The 15903-nt window shown below is 43.6% G+C and overlaps 2 protein-coding genes across 3 annotated transcripts in view; one reads left to right on the forward strand and one right to left on the reverse strand.

Moving 5' to 3' along the window:
- The first annotated feature begins 2517 nt into the window (after positions 1–2517).
- LOC118889505 (muscarinic acetylcholine receptor M5-like) lies at positions 2518–4116 on the forward strand. Its single transcript, XM_036841248.1, has one exon. It carries the CDS (start codon positions 2518–2520, stop codon positions 4114–4116), a length of 1599 nt encoding a protein of 532 aa, XP_036697143.1.
- Positions 4117–11023: 6907 nt separating this feature from the next.
- Positions 11024–15903, reverse strand: part of LOC118889507 — a 29382-nt gene continuing 24502 nt past the window's right edge. Inside the window, exon 10 of one of the 2 annotated variants that reach the window (XM_036841252.1) lies at positions 11024–11036. The gene's annotated coding sequence lies outside the window, so the exon portion shown is untranslated. Of the gene's footprint in view, positions 11037–13022; positions 13056–15903 lie in introns of those variants that run through there. The other variant, XM_036841255.1, reaches the window with a different exon arrangement.

The raw sequence follows: 15903 nt of genomic DNA on the forward strand, positions 1-15903 counted from the left end.
CCCTGCCCCTACCAGACTGGGTTAGATGTCCTTCCCATGCGCCCCTATGGCACGCAGTACCAGCCCCTGATATTTACTGTTTATTTATCTATATCCCCACTAATGGTATCCCCAGCATGGTATCCCCAGTGTTAGAGTGTATCACATAAAATACATTCAATAAATATTTATTGGGGGAAGGAAGAAAAGGAGGAATGAAGGAAAAAGGAAGGAATTTCTGTAGGGCCTATCTTGTACTGCATGACTGAGATCTGACTATTAGAAACAGTCTGTGATGAAATTTGCCCAGGGAACTGCAGGGTGTAGAGCAAATTTGGTCTTTTCAGGTGCTAGGGAGTCTCTGCCGAGTGACCTGGCATCCTGGGGTTTTGTTTTGCCGTCATTTGGACATTGATATCACCAGGGAGTTATCGGTGTAAGGTAACAGGAAGCTGAACCAGGGTGGTAGCAGCAGGAATGGAAAGGGACCCATAAAGGGATGTTTCATGGCTAATTTGGACTTCATTCGTTGGGATGTGAAGGAGAAGGGTGCAAGATCAGGAAGTTGGGAGAATCTGATTTCTGGTACAAGACAATATCATTAATTCAATTCCATATTGAATTGGAGGTATTAGGAAAGCATCTAAAAATGCAGCTGAAAATATAAAACAAAGCCAAGAAGATCTATAGTCCTTCACAAATTATTTATATCAATTACTGTTATCAAAGAAGTGTCAAAACTGGCCAGTAGGCAGAACCGGTATTGCCTATATGATGTGCTTTGAGGGTCATCAAAAAGACTCTTCTCGGGCTTCCCTGGTGGCGCAGTGGTTGAGAATCTGCCTGCCAATGCAGGGGACACGGGTTCGAGCCCTGGTCTGGGAAGATCCCACATGCCGCAGAGCAACTGGGCCTGTGAGCCACAATTACTGAGCCTGCGCGTCTGGAGCCTGTGCTCCGCAACAAGAGAGGCCGCGATAGTGAGAGGCCTGCGCACCGCGATGAAGAGTGGCCCCCACTTGCCGCAACTAGAGAAAGCCCTCGCACAGAAACGAAGACCCAACACAGCCAAAAATAAATAAATAAATAAAATTAAAAAAAAAAAAAAAAAAAAAAAAAAAAAAAAAAGACTCTTCTCCTTCACGATCTATTATCCTATCAAGGTACCTGAAATGTAATTAAAATGGTACTTTTCGTATATCATCACATATAATTTGTATGCACATATTATATCTCTGGAAAGATAAATCATGGTAACAGTGGTTGCCTCTGGAAAAGGGGGATTAGGAGATTGGAGGTCAGAGGTGGGAGGGAAACCTATCTTTTACCATTTACACGTTTGTACCCACTGAAGCTTTTTATCATGTACATAGATCGTTAATGTAGAAAAGAAAATTTTTTATTTTATTTTTAAAAGCTGGAATTTGTCAATGGGCAGTTGGTTAAATAAATTATAGTACATCCATTAAGTGGGATAATGTACAGTCATTAAAATGAAAAAAAGATAGCTTTGATCCAAAAGATGTACTGATCCAAAGATGTCCATGATGATTAGTTAAGTAAAAAACAAAATTTAGAGTGTAAACATTAAAAATCCACCCATTAGGAAAAAATGTTTAAATATTTGTTAGCATGTATATGCATAGGGAAAAGCTGTCAAAATACACCTGTTAGCATTGATTACCCTGGCAAGATGGAATTAGAAGAAACTTTCGCTTTCGAAGTTATATATTTTGACATTGCTTGAACTTTTACAAGGAGCATATTACTTTATAATCAGAAAAAAAGATAATTTAAAACATTTGTGACAATGCAAATAGCCCAAAAATGGAGGGAGGGTCATCATCTTCAGCAGCTGGGGCAAATTTTAAACCCTCTAGATGAAAACTAGGTGCTCATGGGTAGTGTGTGCATTAAGTCAGGGAGAAGTGGTGTAATACAGCCTTGGCTCACAACAGTGCCTCAATAATGTTTAATAACTGAATTTATAATTAAACTCAATAAAGTTGGACTATAAAGTAGATACAACTTGTCTTTTTCCCAAGTGAATGACAAAATAGGTACTTATCACCAGGAGCTTAAAAAACAGAGGGTCTGACCTCAAGGCCATAGTCTAAGATAACTTAGCATCACCTGTTTTCCCCTCTTCACTGCTTTCCAACAATCTGATCTTTTTGTTTGCCCTTGTCATCTTCCCAGCCCTTTTTGTAAAATTGCCCATTAGAACCACAAGAGGGCAGCAGCCTCATGTACGAGAAAGGCTCTCAGGCATCGGTAATCATAAAAAGCAAAGGGAGGAGATGCCTTTATAAAAAGTGTTATCAAAACTTTAGATTTCAGCATCTTGCTCTGAATAGGTGTGGGACCACATTTAATGTTCTGTTAGAAATTATAAACAATGAGTGGAAAAGAAATTCATGCTGGTGAGTGGAGCTAATGTATTTCCCTCTCTTCCAGAAACTGGCCAGAAGAAGTGAGACCGAAAAGAGAACAGTCTAGAACCTAAGACTTACTCCTAATGTAAACTCTTGCACCAGGATGGAAGGGGAATCTTACCACAATGCTACTACCGTCAATGGCACCCCAGTGACTCACCAGCCTTTGGAACGTCACAGGTTGTGGGAAGTCATCACCATCGCAGCTGTGACAGCCGTGGTAAGCCTGATCACCATCGTGGGCAACGTCTTAGTCATGATCTCTTTCAAAGTCAACAGTCAGCTGAAGACAGTTAACAACTATTACCTGCTCAGCTTAGCCTGTGCAGATCTCATCATTGGGATCTTCTCCATGAACCTCTACACTACCTACATCCTCATGGGACACTGGGCTCTCGGGAGTCTGGCTTGTGACCTTTGGCTTGCACTGGACTACGTGGCCAGCAATGCTTCTGTCATGAACCTTCTGGTGATCAGTTTTGACCGATACTTTTCTATCACAAGACCCCTGACGTATCGGGCCAAGCGTACCCCAAAGAGGGCTGGCATCATGATTGGCTTGGCCTGGCTGATCTCCTTCATCCTCTGGGCCCCAGCGATCCTCTGCTGGCAGTACTTGGTTGGGGAGCGGACGGTCCCACCAGACGAGTGCCAGATCCAGTTCCTCTCGGAGCCCACGATCACTTTTGGCACTGCCATCGCTGCATTCTACATCCCTGTTTCTGTCATGACAATCCTCTACTGCCGAATCTACCGGGAAACAGAGAAGCGAACCAAGGACCTGGCCGACCTCCAGGGCTCTGACTGCGTGGCTGAAACTGAGAAGAGAAGGCCAGCTCAGGAGGCTCTGCTCACGTCCTGCTTTAGCTGCCCCCAGCCCACACTGGCCCAGAGGGAAAGGAACCAAGCCTCCTGGTCATCCTCCTGCAGGAGCACCTCCGTCACTGGGAAGCCATCCCGAGCCACTGGCCCAAGCACTGAGTGGGCCAAAGCCGAGCAGCTAACCACCTGCAGCAGCTACCCCTCCTCAGAAGATGAGGACAAGCCCACCACTGACCCTGTCTTTCAAGTGGTCTGCAAGAGTCAGGCCAAGGAAAGCCCAAGGGAAGAATTCAGTGCTGAAGAGACCAAGGAAACTTTTGTCAACGCTCAAACTGAAAAAAATGACTATGACACCCAAAAATACTTCCTGTCTCCAGCTGCTGCTCATCGACCCAAGAGTCAGAAGTGCATGGCCTATAAGTTCCGATTGGTGGTGAAAGCTGATGGGACCCAGGATACCAACAACGGCTGTCGCAAGGTGAAAATCATGCCCTGCTCCTCCCCGGTGTCCAAGGACCCTTCGACGAAAGGCCTTGATCCCAACCTCAGCCATCAGATGACCAAACGAAAGAGGATGGTCCTCGTCAAAGAGAGGAAAGCAGCCCAGACCCTGAGTGCAATTCTCCTGGCTTTCATCATCACGTGGACTCCTTACAACATCATGGTCCTGGTTTCCACCTTCTGCGACAAGTGTGTCCCAGTCACCCTGTGGCACTTGGGCTACTGGCTGTGCTATGTCAATAGCACTGTCAACCCCATTTGCTATGCCCTCTGCAACAGAACCTTCAGGAAGACCTTTAAGATGCTGCTTCTCTGCCGATGGAAAAAGAAAAAAGTGGAAGAGAAATTGTACTGGCAGGGGAACAGCAAGCTCCCCTGAAAAGTAACGACTCCCCTCAAAAGAATGACCGTGGTCAAGGTCCTCTGAGGATGGGTGAACTGATTCTGGTTTACTTTTCAAAAAGACCTTTTGAGTCCCTGAGGACATGGAAAGCCTCGAGGTCCCTCGCCAAAGGGAAAGAGTCACAGCTGCCACAGTTGCTGCCGAATTGAATGATTCTTATCCATGACCAGGGTCGCCTGATGCTGCTGGAGTGTTTGCCACCAAAGAGACAGACTCATGACCCTTCACAGAAGGAGGGGCACTTGGTCACAGTGAACAACAACTGAGGGAGCTCCTGTCCAACCTTCTGTGGGAAACAGCAGGACCGGTGGAAACCTGTCACAGAGTTTTGTGCAGTATGTATGTGTCTCTGAAGTTGTCTCATTTCAGTGAGAACCAGGAGAATGTAAGTCAGTGTCACCTGTTAACAAGAGTGAGATTCAACTGGCTTCTAAGATTCTATTTCTTTATAAACTGATCAGTATTTATTATGCAGCTATTATGTGTTCCATACTGTGGTATGTTTTCCTGTCCCTACATCTGAGCAAAGCTCTTCCTCTTCCTTTTCACAACTGATGCCAATTCCTGGTACCCACTGAGGCCAGGCCGGTCCCCACAGAGCCACCCTTCCTCTCAGGGACCTGGGTCTGAAAGGACACTGGAACCTGATCACACCCAGTCCTACAGAGAAGCCTCTATTCTGCTAATAAAGGTGATCAGGTCTCCACAGTCAGTTATTTTGTTTTTACCAGTGGGGATTTTTTTCCTTTTATGTAAACAAATATTATGTATTGTAGTTGGTGCCCTTTGAACCCATTTATTTATGCTCTGTCCTTAGGAAGACTAACTGTATGACAGCTCTTCACTGGGTAAAGACCTTCTCCAGTCTGTTTAATCATGGTTCTCTTAAATTATTCTCAGAGGTCTTACTTTCTAATCTCTTCACAAGGCAAACCTGAGGCAAAATGTGCAAAACAAATTTGGTTTCACTCCATGCTTTTGAACTTCTTCCAGGCCCTTTTGCAGGCCCTCATCCAAACCCCCAATTCACACCCAGGCACAAGCAGGTCACTGTGCTGTCTCCAGCCAGAAGTGCTATTTAGAGGGACAGCAGGAGAAAGGCTCTTTTAAAAAAAATAGGTCCTCCAAATCATGGCTCACAAATGACTTACTGGACTTCCCTGGTGGCACAGTGGTTAAGAATCCGCCTGCCAATGCAGGGGACACGGGTTCGAGCCCTGGTCTGGGAAGATCCCACATGCCGCGGAGCAACTAAGCCCGTGCGCCACAACTACGGAGCCTGCGCTCTAGAGTCCGCAAGCCACAACTACTGAGCCCACATGCCACAACTACTGAGCCTGTGCGCCTAGAGCCCGTGCTCCGCAACAAGAGAAACCACCACAATGAGAAGCCCATGCACCGCAACGAAGAGTAGCCCCAGCTCACCGCAACTAGAGAAAGCCCGTGCGCAGCAACGAAGACCCAACACAGCCATAAATAAATAAATAAATTTATTAAAGAAAAAAAAAGAAATGACTGACTTAGTCATTCCTCTCCAAATTCACAAAAATGAGAAGCCCAGAAAAATACAGTTGAGGTCCAGTAATGCTGGCTATGGTCATTAAAAATGACCATGTTTTCTTTAAAAACAAAATGTAGGCCACAATAATGTATAGAAATAAAAGTTATCAACATACATTTAAATATCAGGATTATCCAAAAACCAAATTTTAATTGAAATCTCTGCGTATATAAACAAACCAAATCTAAGAGGTTTCTTTGATAATTCTGAAAATAAACCAATGTGCAAGAAATCAAAACAATACAATAATGCATAAAATTAATGAACAGTCCACAAAGAAAGCAGCAGTATAGCATACAACAAGGATTTTAAAGATGAAACACTCCTGTCAGACAGAAACTCATTAGTTAACCTGTTAATTACATCTGCAGTTGTATATAAAAATCTCTGGACTTCTTTTCACCTAATGTGGGCTAGTTCTTTTTCAGCCTCGTTTGCTAAGGGGATGTAAAAATAGCTGGTTTAGTTGTCCTGGGAATTCAGTATGTACTTGAGTATAGGAGAGTTTCAAGCTTTCCACTGAAGAGTGAATTGGCCTCTTCTACAGAGTACCAAGGACGCTTCAGGGAAGTGGAAACCCAGGCCTCTCCAGCCCTGTAGGGACTTGATGTTGAGATGGAACATCTTTGAAGCAACGTAGCTGCTGAGGCTTTATGAAGGGCAGGTTGACATCCACCAAGAATTTGGTAGAGAATATTAACTGGCTCAATTCTGCAAGACAGAGACTCCCAGGTCTACAAGATGCCAACAGGATGTGGCTTCATAAGCTCTGGATAAAGTTGATTTTTTTAGTTTAAGGCTTTGACAAAAGTGAAAATCCCTCCAAGAGAATAGCACTTTGAGCTCACTCACTGTTCACAGTAGAGAGAGATACAACCTAATTCAAACAAAAGAACAGAGAACTGAGGGGGTGGGCTGGTGGAGGCACATTTTTCTCACTCCACAACTGCCTAGAACTAAGCCTTTTTTGTCTTTTGTGAAATTAATCGAGAGGCCTATGCCTCCTACATCACGGGCTTTGGGAGGCAACCAGTTATGCAGACTACCTATGCCCCTTGACAAAGACGAAAAGAATGCCCCAAACTACTAGGGGAAACCAGACTTCTTTAGAGTAGGGCCTCTGGTGGGGTCCTCAGAATGAACAGATCCAACTGTAAACTCCAGGGGCCTGATGGGTGGATGGGTAGGGTGTGGACTGACTTTGGACCTTAGGCCTTCTTATGCCCCATCTCCAAAGCTCTGTTTGTGGCACACCGTGTGCAGCTTTGACTAGTCGCCTGTTGGACACGGCTCTGCTGCTAATATTGTGGTTTGTTTCTCCTTGCTGTGAATTTGATGGCTTGTCGAGGAATCTGTTTTCAGTACAATTTTTGGTTAAAGCATTTCGTCAGCATTCCTGGTCTCTGCTTTGCTCCTTTGGTGAATGTCTTTTCAGGGTGATGCTGATGTTTGGCTCTTTGTCATTGTGAAATCTGTACCTAATCTCTGGAGAGAAAAATCCCATTGTCTACTGTAAATACTGGAATCACAGCAAAGGATGTGGGGACTGGACTGCTTTTCTGTATCATACTAGCATTGTTCTAGATATTAAAGAAATTTAACCACACAGTAGTCCAGCGCAAAGTGTTTAAATAAGAAAATGGTCTCGGGCTTCCCTGGTGGCACAGTGGTTAAGCATCTGCCTGCCAATGCAGGAGACACGGGTTTGAGCCCTGGTCCAGGAAGATCCCACATGCCGCAGAGCAACAAAGCCCGTGCGCCACAACTACTGAGCCTGTGCTCTACAGCCTGCAAGCCACAACTACTGAGCCCATGTGCCACAACTACTGAAGCCCGTGCGCCTAGAGCCCGTGCTCTGCAACAAGAGAAGGCAGTGCAATGAAAAGCCCGTGCACCGCAACCAAGAGTAGCCCCTGCTCACCACAACTAGAGAAAGCCTCCATGCAGCAACGAGGACCCAATGCAGCCAAAAATGAATAAATTAAATAAATTTGAAAAAGAAAAGAAAGAAAATGGTCTCAGTGAGCTTGACAGATCCATCTATGTTAGAGATTCCACACACATTCGCATCGCCTGGCCTTTTAAGGGGGTAGGAGTTGCTATACAATGTGGATACATGTCCCTCTTGCCACCTTTGTGATTTTCCCCTTTCCTCTCAGTTACCAAATTAAGATGAAATAATGATGACAAGATTCCTGTGACTAAAACGATCCCATCACCCTCCAGGACGAGGGAGGTGAGGCAGACCTCAAACCAGGGCACGTTAGCCAATACAGACCCTGCAACAAACCAGAACAGCAGCATTTCTTCTCCAACTGCTTGAAGAGCTGGTGCTCCAGTCATTTCATTCCCATTGTAAGTGAGACTAATTCCCATCTCCCCCTACTCATATCACCAGTAAAGTTTGAGATTATATAAATTCTTTCCAATAAGAGCCCCAGATTGAGAGTGAGAGGAGGAAGGGAAATACGTTTTTTAAGCATCCAGAAAGGAACCAGAAGAAAAATTATTTAAAAACATACAACTTTTTTGCGGGGGGAGGATAATTTTAAACTTAGAAAAAAGCTGCAATAATAGTACAGAGAACTCTGATATCCTTCACCCACATTCCCCAGTTGTTAACATTTTGCCACATTTGTGCTGTGTGTGTGTGTGTGTGTGTGTACACATTTTTTTTTTCTCAACCATTTGGAGTAAGTTGCAGACATCACATCCACTGACCTCTAAATACTCCAGTGGGTATTTCTTAAGAACAAGGAAATTATCTTACATTACCACAATACAAATACAAAATCAGGAAATTCAACATTACTGTAATATTATTATGTGAAACATAATTATGTAATACAGTCCATACTCAACTTTTACCAGTTGTTCAAACAATGTTCATTATAAGAATTTCTTTTCCAGTTAGGATCTAATCCAGGACCACACACTGCATTTAGCTGTCATGTGTCTTGGACTCTTTTAATTTGGAAGAGGTCTTCAGCTTTCTTTTGTCTTTTATGATATGGTCATTTCTTTAGAGTACATTCAATCCAATTTTTAAAAAAGAATTTCCGGGGACTTCCCTGCTGGTCCAGTGGTAAAGAATCCACCTTCCAATGCAGGGGACGTGGGTTCGATCCCTGGTCGGGGAGCTAGGTTCCCACATGCCGCGGGGCAGCTAAGCCCTTGCACCACAACTACTGAGCTCCCGTGCTGCAAACTACAGAGCCCACGCGCTCTGGAGCCCACAAGCCACAACTACAGAGCTCAAGCGCCCTTGAGCATGCATGCCACAACTAAAGAAGAGAAAAAAACCCACACGCCACAAGTAGAGAGAAGCCCGTGCGCCACAACAAAGATCCCGCATGCCGCAACTAAGACCCAACACAGCCAAAAAAAATTAATTAATTAATTAATTAAAGGCTTAGTCTAAAAAAAAAAAAAAGAATTTCCATCAGTTTGCAGTTGTCTGATGTTTCACATCAGATTCAGTTTGTTTGTTTTGATTTGGGCAGGAATGTCACAAATGTGATATTGTGTCCTCAGTGCATCACATTAGCAGGACATGCTGTTTTATCCCAGTAGTGGTGACGCTAACACAGCTCGCTTGGTTAAAGTGTACCTCCCATCCACCCGCCATGTTTCTCCACTATAAATTTACTATTTTTCCCTCTGCAACTAATAATTTTGAGAAAGAGATTTTAAGCCTCTATAAACGTCCTATGGGTCATCAGGTTTTCACTCAGTAATTGTTGTATCTCTTTATTATTCTCATCAAGTTATTCCTACGATGATTGCCAAGTGGTTGGCATTCCACTGTAAGGAAGACTTGTTCCCTCTTTATTATCTATTTATTTACTTATTTATTACTATTATAGACTAACAAACTCAGAATAATTGGTTAAAACCCATTACTGTCATTATTTCAATGTTAAAATTGTCACAAATTTAAGCAATAAGAGCCCCTTCAAGATGATTCCTGTGACCCTTTGACATAGTTCAAACATTTTTTGAGCACTCCCTTACTTTCTGGTACAAGAAGATATTCCAGGCTCATCTTCACTCTCCCCACCCCAACCCAAGAATCAGTCATTTCTTCAAGGAGCCCTGGTTTCATTAAGTAGAGAATGGTACCTGACTCAGTTCTAGAATCAGGATGTATTCATTGCTATTAGACCCTTTCAGTGGATGGAACTAACAAATATGTATATGTGTATACCTACTAAAAACAATGAGTTCATATTGACATCTGCAATTCCAATCCTATACAACGGGGGCTTCCCTGGTGGCGCAGTGGTTAAGAATCCGCCTGCCAATGCAGGGGACACAGGTTCAAGCCCTGGTCCGGGAAGATCCCACGTGCCGTGGAGCAACTAAGCCCGCGTGCCACAACTGCTGAGCCTGTGCTCTAGAGCCCATGAACCACAACTGCTGAGCCCACGTGCCACAACTACTGAAGCTCACGCACCTAGAGCCTGTGCTCCACAACAAGATAAGCCACCGCAATGAGAAGCCTGCGCACCACAACGAAGAGTAACCCCCGCTCGCCGCAACTAGAAAAAGGCCACGCACAGCAACGAGGACCCAACATAGCCAAAAATAAATAAATTTATTTTTTTTTTAATGTTAAAAAAAAAAATCAGTAACCCTTGTTTCATTTTTACTCACAATCATTTTGTTTTTGTTTTTTTTCCTCTACTTTTCACTGGAGCCACCTTCTCCAAATGCCCCAAATCTTTGTACCCTCTTTCCTTCACCATCTTCTTAGATCCAAGAACCACCATCCAGGCAACCTGATTCCTCCTCTGTTTGGTTACTCATTTGTTCAGCAGATAATTATTTATCTCTGTGGGAACCATGTGACTGCAGAGGGGAATAAGACACTGCCCTGGCCCCCAAGAACACAGACTAACAGAACGAGGGACAGGACAACAGTACAAAGAGAATCACTCCAGTGATGGCTGGAGGCCTCCAGCTCTCCTCCTCCCCAAGCACAAACACTGCCCTTCTCCAGGCCTCTTTTGTTCCCTGCTCTTTGGCAGAAGGGGAAACTAGCACCGAAATCTGAACTGCAGAGGGTAGAACCCTTATATGATTGAAAAGAGAAAGTGAGTGAAGAGTAACAAGATGAATGTGGATTATATCCAACATTCCACTTAGAAGCTCTCACAAGCAATCCGCTGGTCTTTTTTTATCCAAGTGTGGTTCCCAGGCCTTTCAGAAAGGAGTCTTCCTCTGTCTGGATACAGCCTAACCTTCCTATTCCATAATCCAATCCCTTCTCAAGGTAGAGGTCAGGTAGGAATGCAGAAATTGGAGAAGTTGTCAGTAGGATTCTGCAAGGACACTTTCAAAATCAAATACATACAATCACACACATATTTACATACATAAAACTTGAAGCAGTGAGGATGGAAAAGAGCCTCAAGTTCAAGGTAGCAGCAGTTGGTTCAGAGTGGGAGGGCTGAGAGCCTACCAGGAGCTCAGAGTCCTTCGAGACGCCTTGAAGAAGAGCAGGAACTTCCTTCCCAACCAATTCTCACCAGCCCCAAAGAGGATGAAGGGAAAGAGAAGCTGCTTTATGTCACAGACATCTGCTGGGCCACATCATTTAAAGACGTGAGGTTGGGCCAGAGAGCAAGTCAGGAGGGAAGGCAAAGCTTGTTTTTCTTCCATTAACATATTATCTCAAAGTTTTTGGGTACCTGAGGTTTCTACTGAAGACTCTAGGCTTTGGGGTAGTGATTTTCATATACCACAGTTAGTTTAGAGACTGCTTATCAGTAATCAGTCGGGCCAGGTGACCACGGAACGCCATACACAGGATTTTCCCTTACTATTTATCCTGAGAGGAGCGAGGTGTGTCCTCGAGACGATAAGGCGAGTTCAGGCCTGCAAGGCGTCCAGGCGGCCTCTGCCTACCTGTCCAGGCCTTCTCCCCTCCCCTCTTCCAGCAGTGCTCCAGCTATGTGCTTTTCTCAGTTCCTTCAGGGCCCGACCTCCCTCCCACCTCAGCTCACACTGGGAAGCTCCTCACTCTCATCCCTTCTTCTCAGCCTCAGCCTAGTTTATTCCTATGTAGTCTCTCGTCTTACCTCACAGGTCACTTTCTCAGCAAAGTGGTCCTACATTGGCCCTCTACCCTCTCATCCAGATTCCCATGTTATGAGCTTTTATAGCACCCAGGACTTTTCTGTGGAGCACCTATCAAGGTTTTCATTACAAATATTTATGTGTTTGGTTATTCACATCTATTTCTCCCACTAAACTCTAAGCTCTGAAGCCAGACTTCATGCTACTTTGCTCATCATTGTGTCGCCTCACCTAATAGCCTTTGGCACATTCAAGAGTATAGGTGCTTCACAATGTAGTCTTTACTAAATAGGTAAGTGCATACCTGAGATAAGCAATGGTTGCAAGGTAAGGTTCCTGGGTTTTGTGGGCTTTATTCTAGCATGGTTAGTATCCTTGTGCTTCCCTGAGAAGTAGAAGCTTAATTCACCATGAGTCTCTGATCTCCATTTTTGTCTAATGATTTGAGTTGGGATCCCTAAAAATGATGAAGCTGTATGTGGCAGCCACCCCAGAACTGTTTTACTGGAGAAATTAAGATTCTTCCCACCCTTCCTTGAGAACAGGACTGTTGTATTACTAGTGCTTTACAGCCCAGGTAGCTTAGAGTCCAGAGAGGAAAGTCAGAGAAGTAAACAGATAATCCGATAAAATGAAATTCTATAATGGTGTAAGCACAGGCACGAAAGGGGACAAAAAAGAGGCTCTTATCCAAGCCTTGGGGGCATCTGGAAGATTTTTGTCAAAAGTGATTTCTACACTAAGTCCTGAAGAAAATGTAAGAGGTAGACAAGGGAAAGGGATGGGGGTTGGGTAGAGAGTTGAGAGGAAGAAATAATCAAAAAGGTCCAGAGGTGAGCAAACATATAGAACTTAAGAGTGGGGAAATAAGGAAAAATCAAGATGTACGTGGGAACAAAGTGGCAAGAAGTGAATCTGGAGGGACCATGGTCAGGGTCCCATATTTTGAAGTCTATGGAGAGTCTACAAAGGGTTTTTTGTTTTTTTTTTTAGAAATTCACGTTCTTTTATTTATGTATTTATTTATTTATGACTGTGTTGAGTCTTCATTTCTGTGCGAGGGCTTTCTCTAGTTGTGGCAAGCGGGGGCCACTCTTCATCGCGGTGCGCGGGCCTCTCACTATCGCGGCCTCTCTTGTTGTGGAGCACAGGCTCCAGACGCGCAGGCTCAGTAATTGTGGCTCAAGGGCCCAGTTGCTCCGCGGCATGTGGGATCTTCCCAGACCAGGGCCCGAACCTGTGTCCCCTGCATTAGCAGGCAGACTCTCAACCACTGCGCCACCAGGGAAGCCCTACAAAGGGTTTTTAATAAGGGAATGACCCCATCGGATTTGCCTTTTAGAAAGATCTTTAGGTTTACAGTGTCTGAAACTCTAGGCACCAGACATTAGGACTAGAACTACTTTGCCTTGGAAGTCAGTTTCTCTTGACTACACCACCCCTTCTGAGGAGTGTGTGGAAGGAGAGAGGCAAGTCCCCAGATCATGCCAACAGCCATAGGCAGAGGGTGGGCAAGTGAATAGATGTATGGCTATGTGTTGATCATGGGTATGTGAACGTTTAGTTTTTTTAGTTTAGCTTGTGAGAGAAACACTGTAGGAAGTAGTTAACAGGACTTGCTCTAGGTTACCAGCTGGTGAGCTTGGGAAAATTTTAACCTCTGTTTCCTCATCTGAAAGGTAAGAATATTAATAATTATGAACTTTCACTGAGCACTTATATGAATAGGGTTAGTATTAATATTAAGTGGGATAATACATGTAAAGTGTTCTAAACAGTTCTATTTATGAAGTAGATATTGCCCCCATTTTACAGATGAACCTTTGATCCATTTTACTCATCATGAAACTGAGGCTCAGAAAGGTTTCTTTCCCAAGATCATACAATTAGTAAGTGACGGAGCCAGGACATGTATTCACTCAATTTCTCCCTTAACTTAGAAAGTTCCTTCTGACCCACTCATTCAAGATGGATATGGAGGCAACACAGCCAATTTTGCATTGACTGAGGGAAAAAGAGAAGGCTTTCAGCAGGTTGGAGATCATTTTGGTCAGTTCTGGATAAGTGCATAAGTTAGGACACTGGGTTAAGTGATAGACATCTACTGGAACTAGCTTAAGTAAAACACATAAACTCTATACTAGAGGATATACCAGTGCTCCGTGGAACGCAAGGGCAAGAACGCAGCGACCTCAGGAAAGGATTTGAACGAAGGTACAGTTCTCAGATTTCATCTTCCACTTCAGCTTGGAACCTGTTTTCTCCTTTTCTGTAGTGTACATGGTAGAATAAAGAGCCATGAACATCTTGCAAGTTTATATGTTGCAATCTACTCGTTTAGTCCCTGAGTTTTCATTTTAAATTCCCCAGGAACAGCCTTTGGCCTAACCTGGATGAGATGCCCATAAAAGCAGAGCCGCACAGCACAAATATGGCTGCGGGGACAACATCTTTGCGCCCCCTTCTCAGGGGAGAACCAGTTACAGGGGTAAGCTGGGTGACAGCTCAACAGATGTACATTAAAGGAAGGAAGGCTCTCATTGTCAGAGTTTAGATTTTCCTCTGCCCCTCCCCACTTTCCAATTTTGCTAATATATCTCATTTTCTCCTCCATAACGTATTGATCCTACCATTCCTCACATTCTGGGAATAAAATAATTTACTTTTGGGGATAGAGAGAAATTTGAGAGACCATCAGGTAGGTGCATATATAAACCATCCTAAGAGGTGACTTTTGCTCAATTTTTTAACAACGCCAAGAAAAGTAAATCTCACGGTCACTGGCACCTCACAATTTTGTTTACTATGCCAAGAAATTCCTCTTCACAAGAAACTAATTCCTTCTGCTGTATTTAAGTCCATTTCCTTTCTCAGACTTCACAGAGTGGTACACAGCTCATTAGAATTTGCTTTAAAGGGATTATCAAGATTTTGAAAAATCCCCTCAGCATTCTCTTTACCAAACTAAAAATTACAGCCACTTTCATCCTTCTGAAAGTATATCTAGCTAATATAGTCATGAGGTCAGTAGAATCATTTGTATAGAAAAGTATGAATATTAATCGCTGGCAGCTTTTCTCTAGACCTGCTCTATATATCTTATTATAGAGGCTAAAACTGAACACAGTACCCTCCAAATCAGGATAAATGATAAGTAAGGGGCTAGGCTGGAGATGGTGGGAGAAGGGATTCAAGAGGCTTTCACTGAATCCCCGCACGAATTGCAGCTGAACCTCCATGGACTTGAAAGGTTGTCCAGCAGCTACTTGCTCCACCAGTCTCTGCCATACTCTTTGTGGGCCAGATTCCTTAGACTGTTGATTCTGCTTACCTGGGCTCAGGATCAGCATACCGCCTTCTCTGATACAGTACCACCCAACTGACTGGCTCAAGTCCCACCCTCAGTCCAACCAGCTGTGGATGGGAAGGCAGGTCCATCCAGGCCTGTGAAGAGACAAGCGCAAAATGAAATTTTCCTTTCTTGTGTATAATGCACAAGATACCATGACAGCAATGATTGCAAGGAAGCTTTTCTTACCTATCTTGTCATGGTCCCTTATGAATCACCTCATAACACTTTCAGAATGATTCCATTTCTTAATCTTCATGCCAAATTTTCATGATCACTTAATTCTGAATATTTTCTAATTATTTTTACTACAGTTATTTAGAAATATGCTTTAAAATATCCAAATATATGTAGTAGGAGCTCACTGAGTGGGATTACTTTATATATACATATATACATATTTTCCATATATATATATGGAAAATTTTGTTTCAATATTACCTAAGGAGGTACAGATACAAATCTTCAGTCATTACTAGTTCATTAAATTTTAGTGGAATTAAATGCCTTGTCAAAGTTTTCTATTGGAAATGCTGTGCCCAGATAGTTTTTACGGCTCTACCCATTCCTCATGTTTACCACTTGACATTATTAATTTACTTCTCCCTCCTCTTCTCAGGTTTGCCCAGGCTGGCTCAATGCTATCAGACTGAAGGCGTTGTGAAAGGCTTCAATTCCCTATGCTCCCATGATAAAGCTGTGTTACTGTGGGAAAGGAGATAAGCTAATATATGGTGCTACTTGGGAGAGGGGGGATTTTTATCTAAAATAG

Source organism: Balaenoptera musculus, unplaced genomic scaffold, assembly GCF_009873245.2.
Source record: "Balaenoptera musculus isolate JJ_BM4_2016_0621 unplaced genomic scaffold, mBalMus1.pri.v3 scaffold_62_arrow_ctg1, whole genome shotgun sequence".
NCBI lineage: Eukaryota > Metazoa > Chordata > Mammalia > Artiodactyla > Balaenopteridae > Balaenoptera > Balaenoptera musculus.

Excerpts from the sequence above, each read along its gene's own strand:
- LOC118889505 (XM_036841248.1), top strand. The coding sequence starts at position 2,518 with ATGGAAGGGGAATCTTACCACAATGCTACTACCGTCAATGGCACCCCA.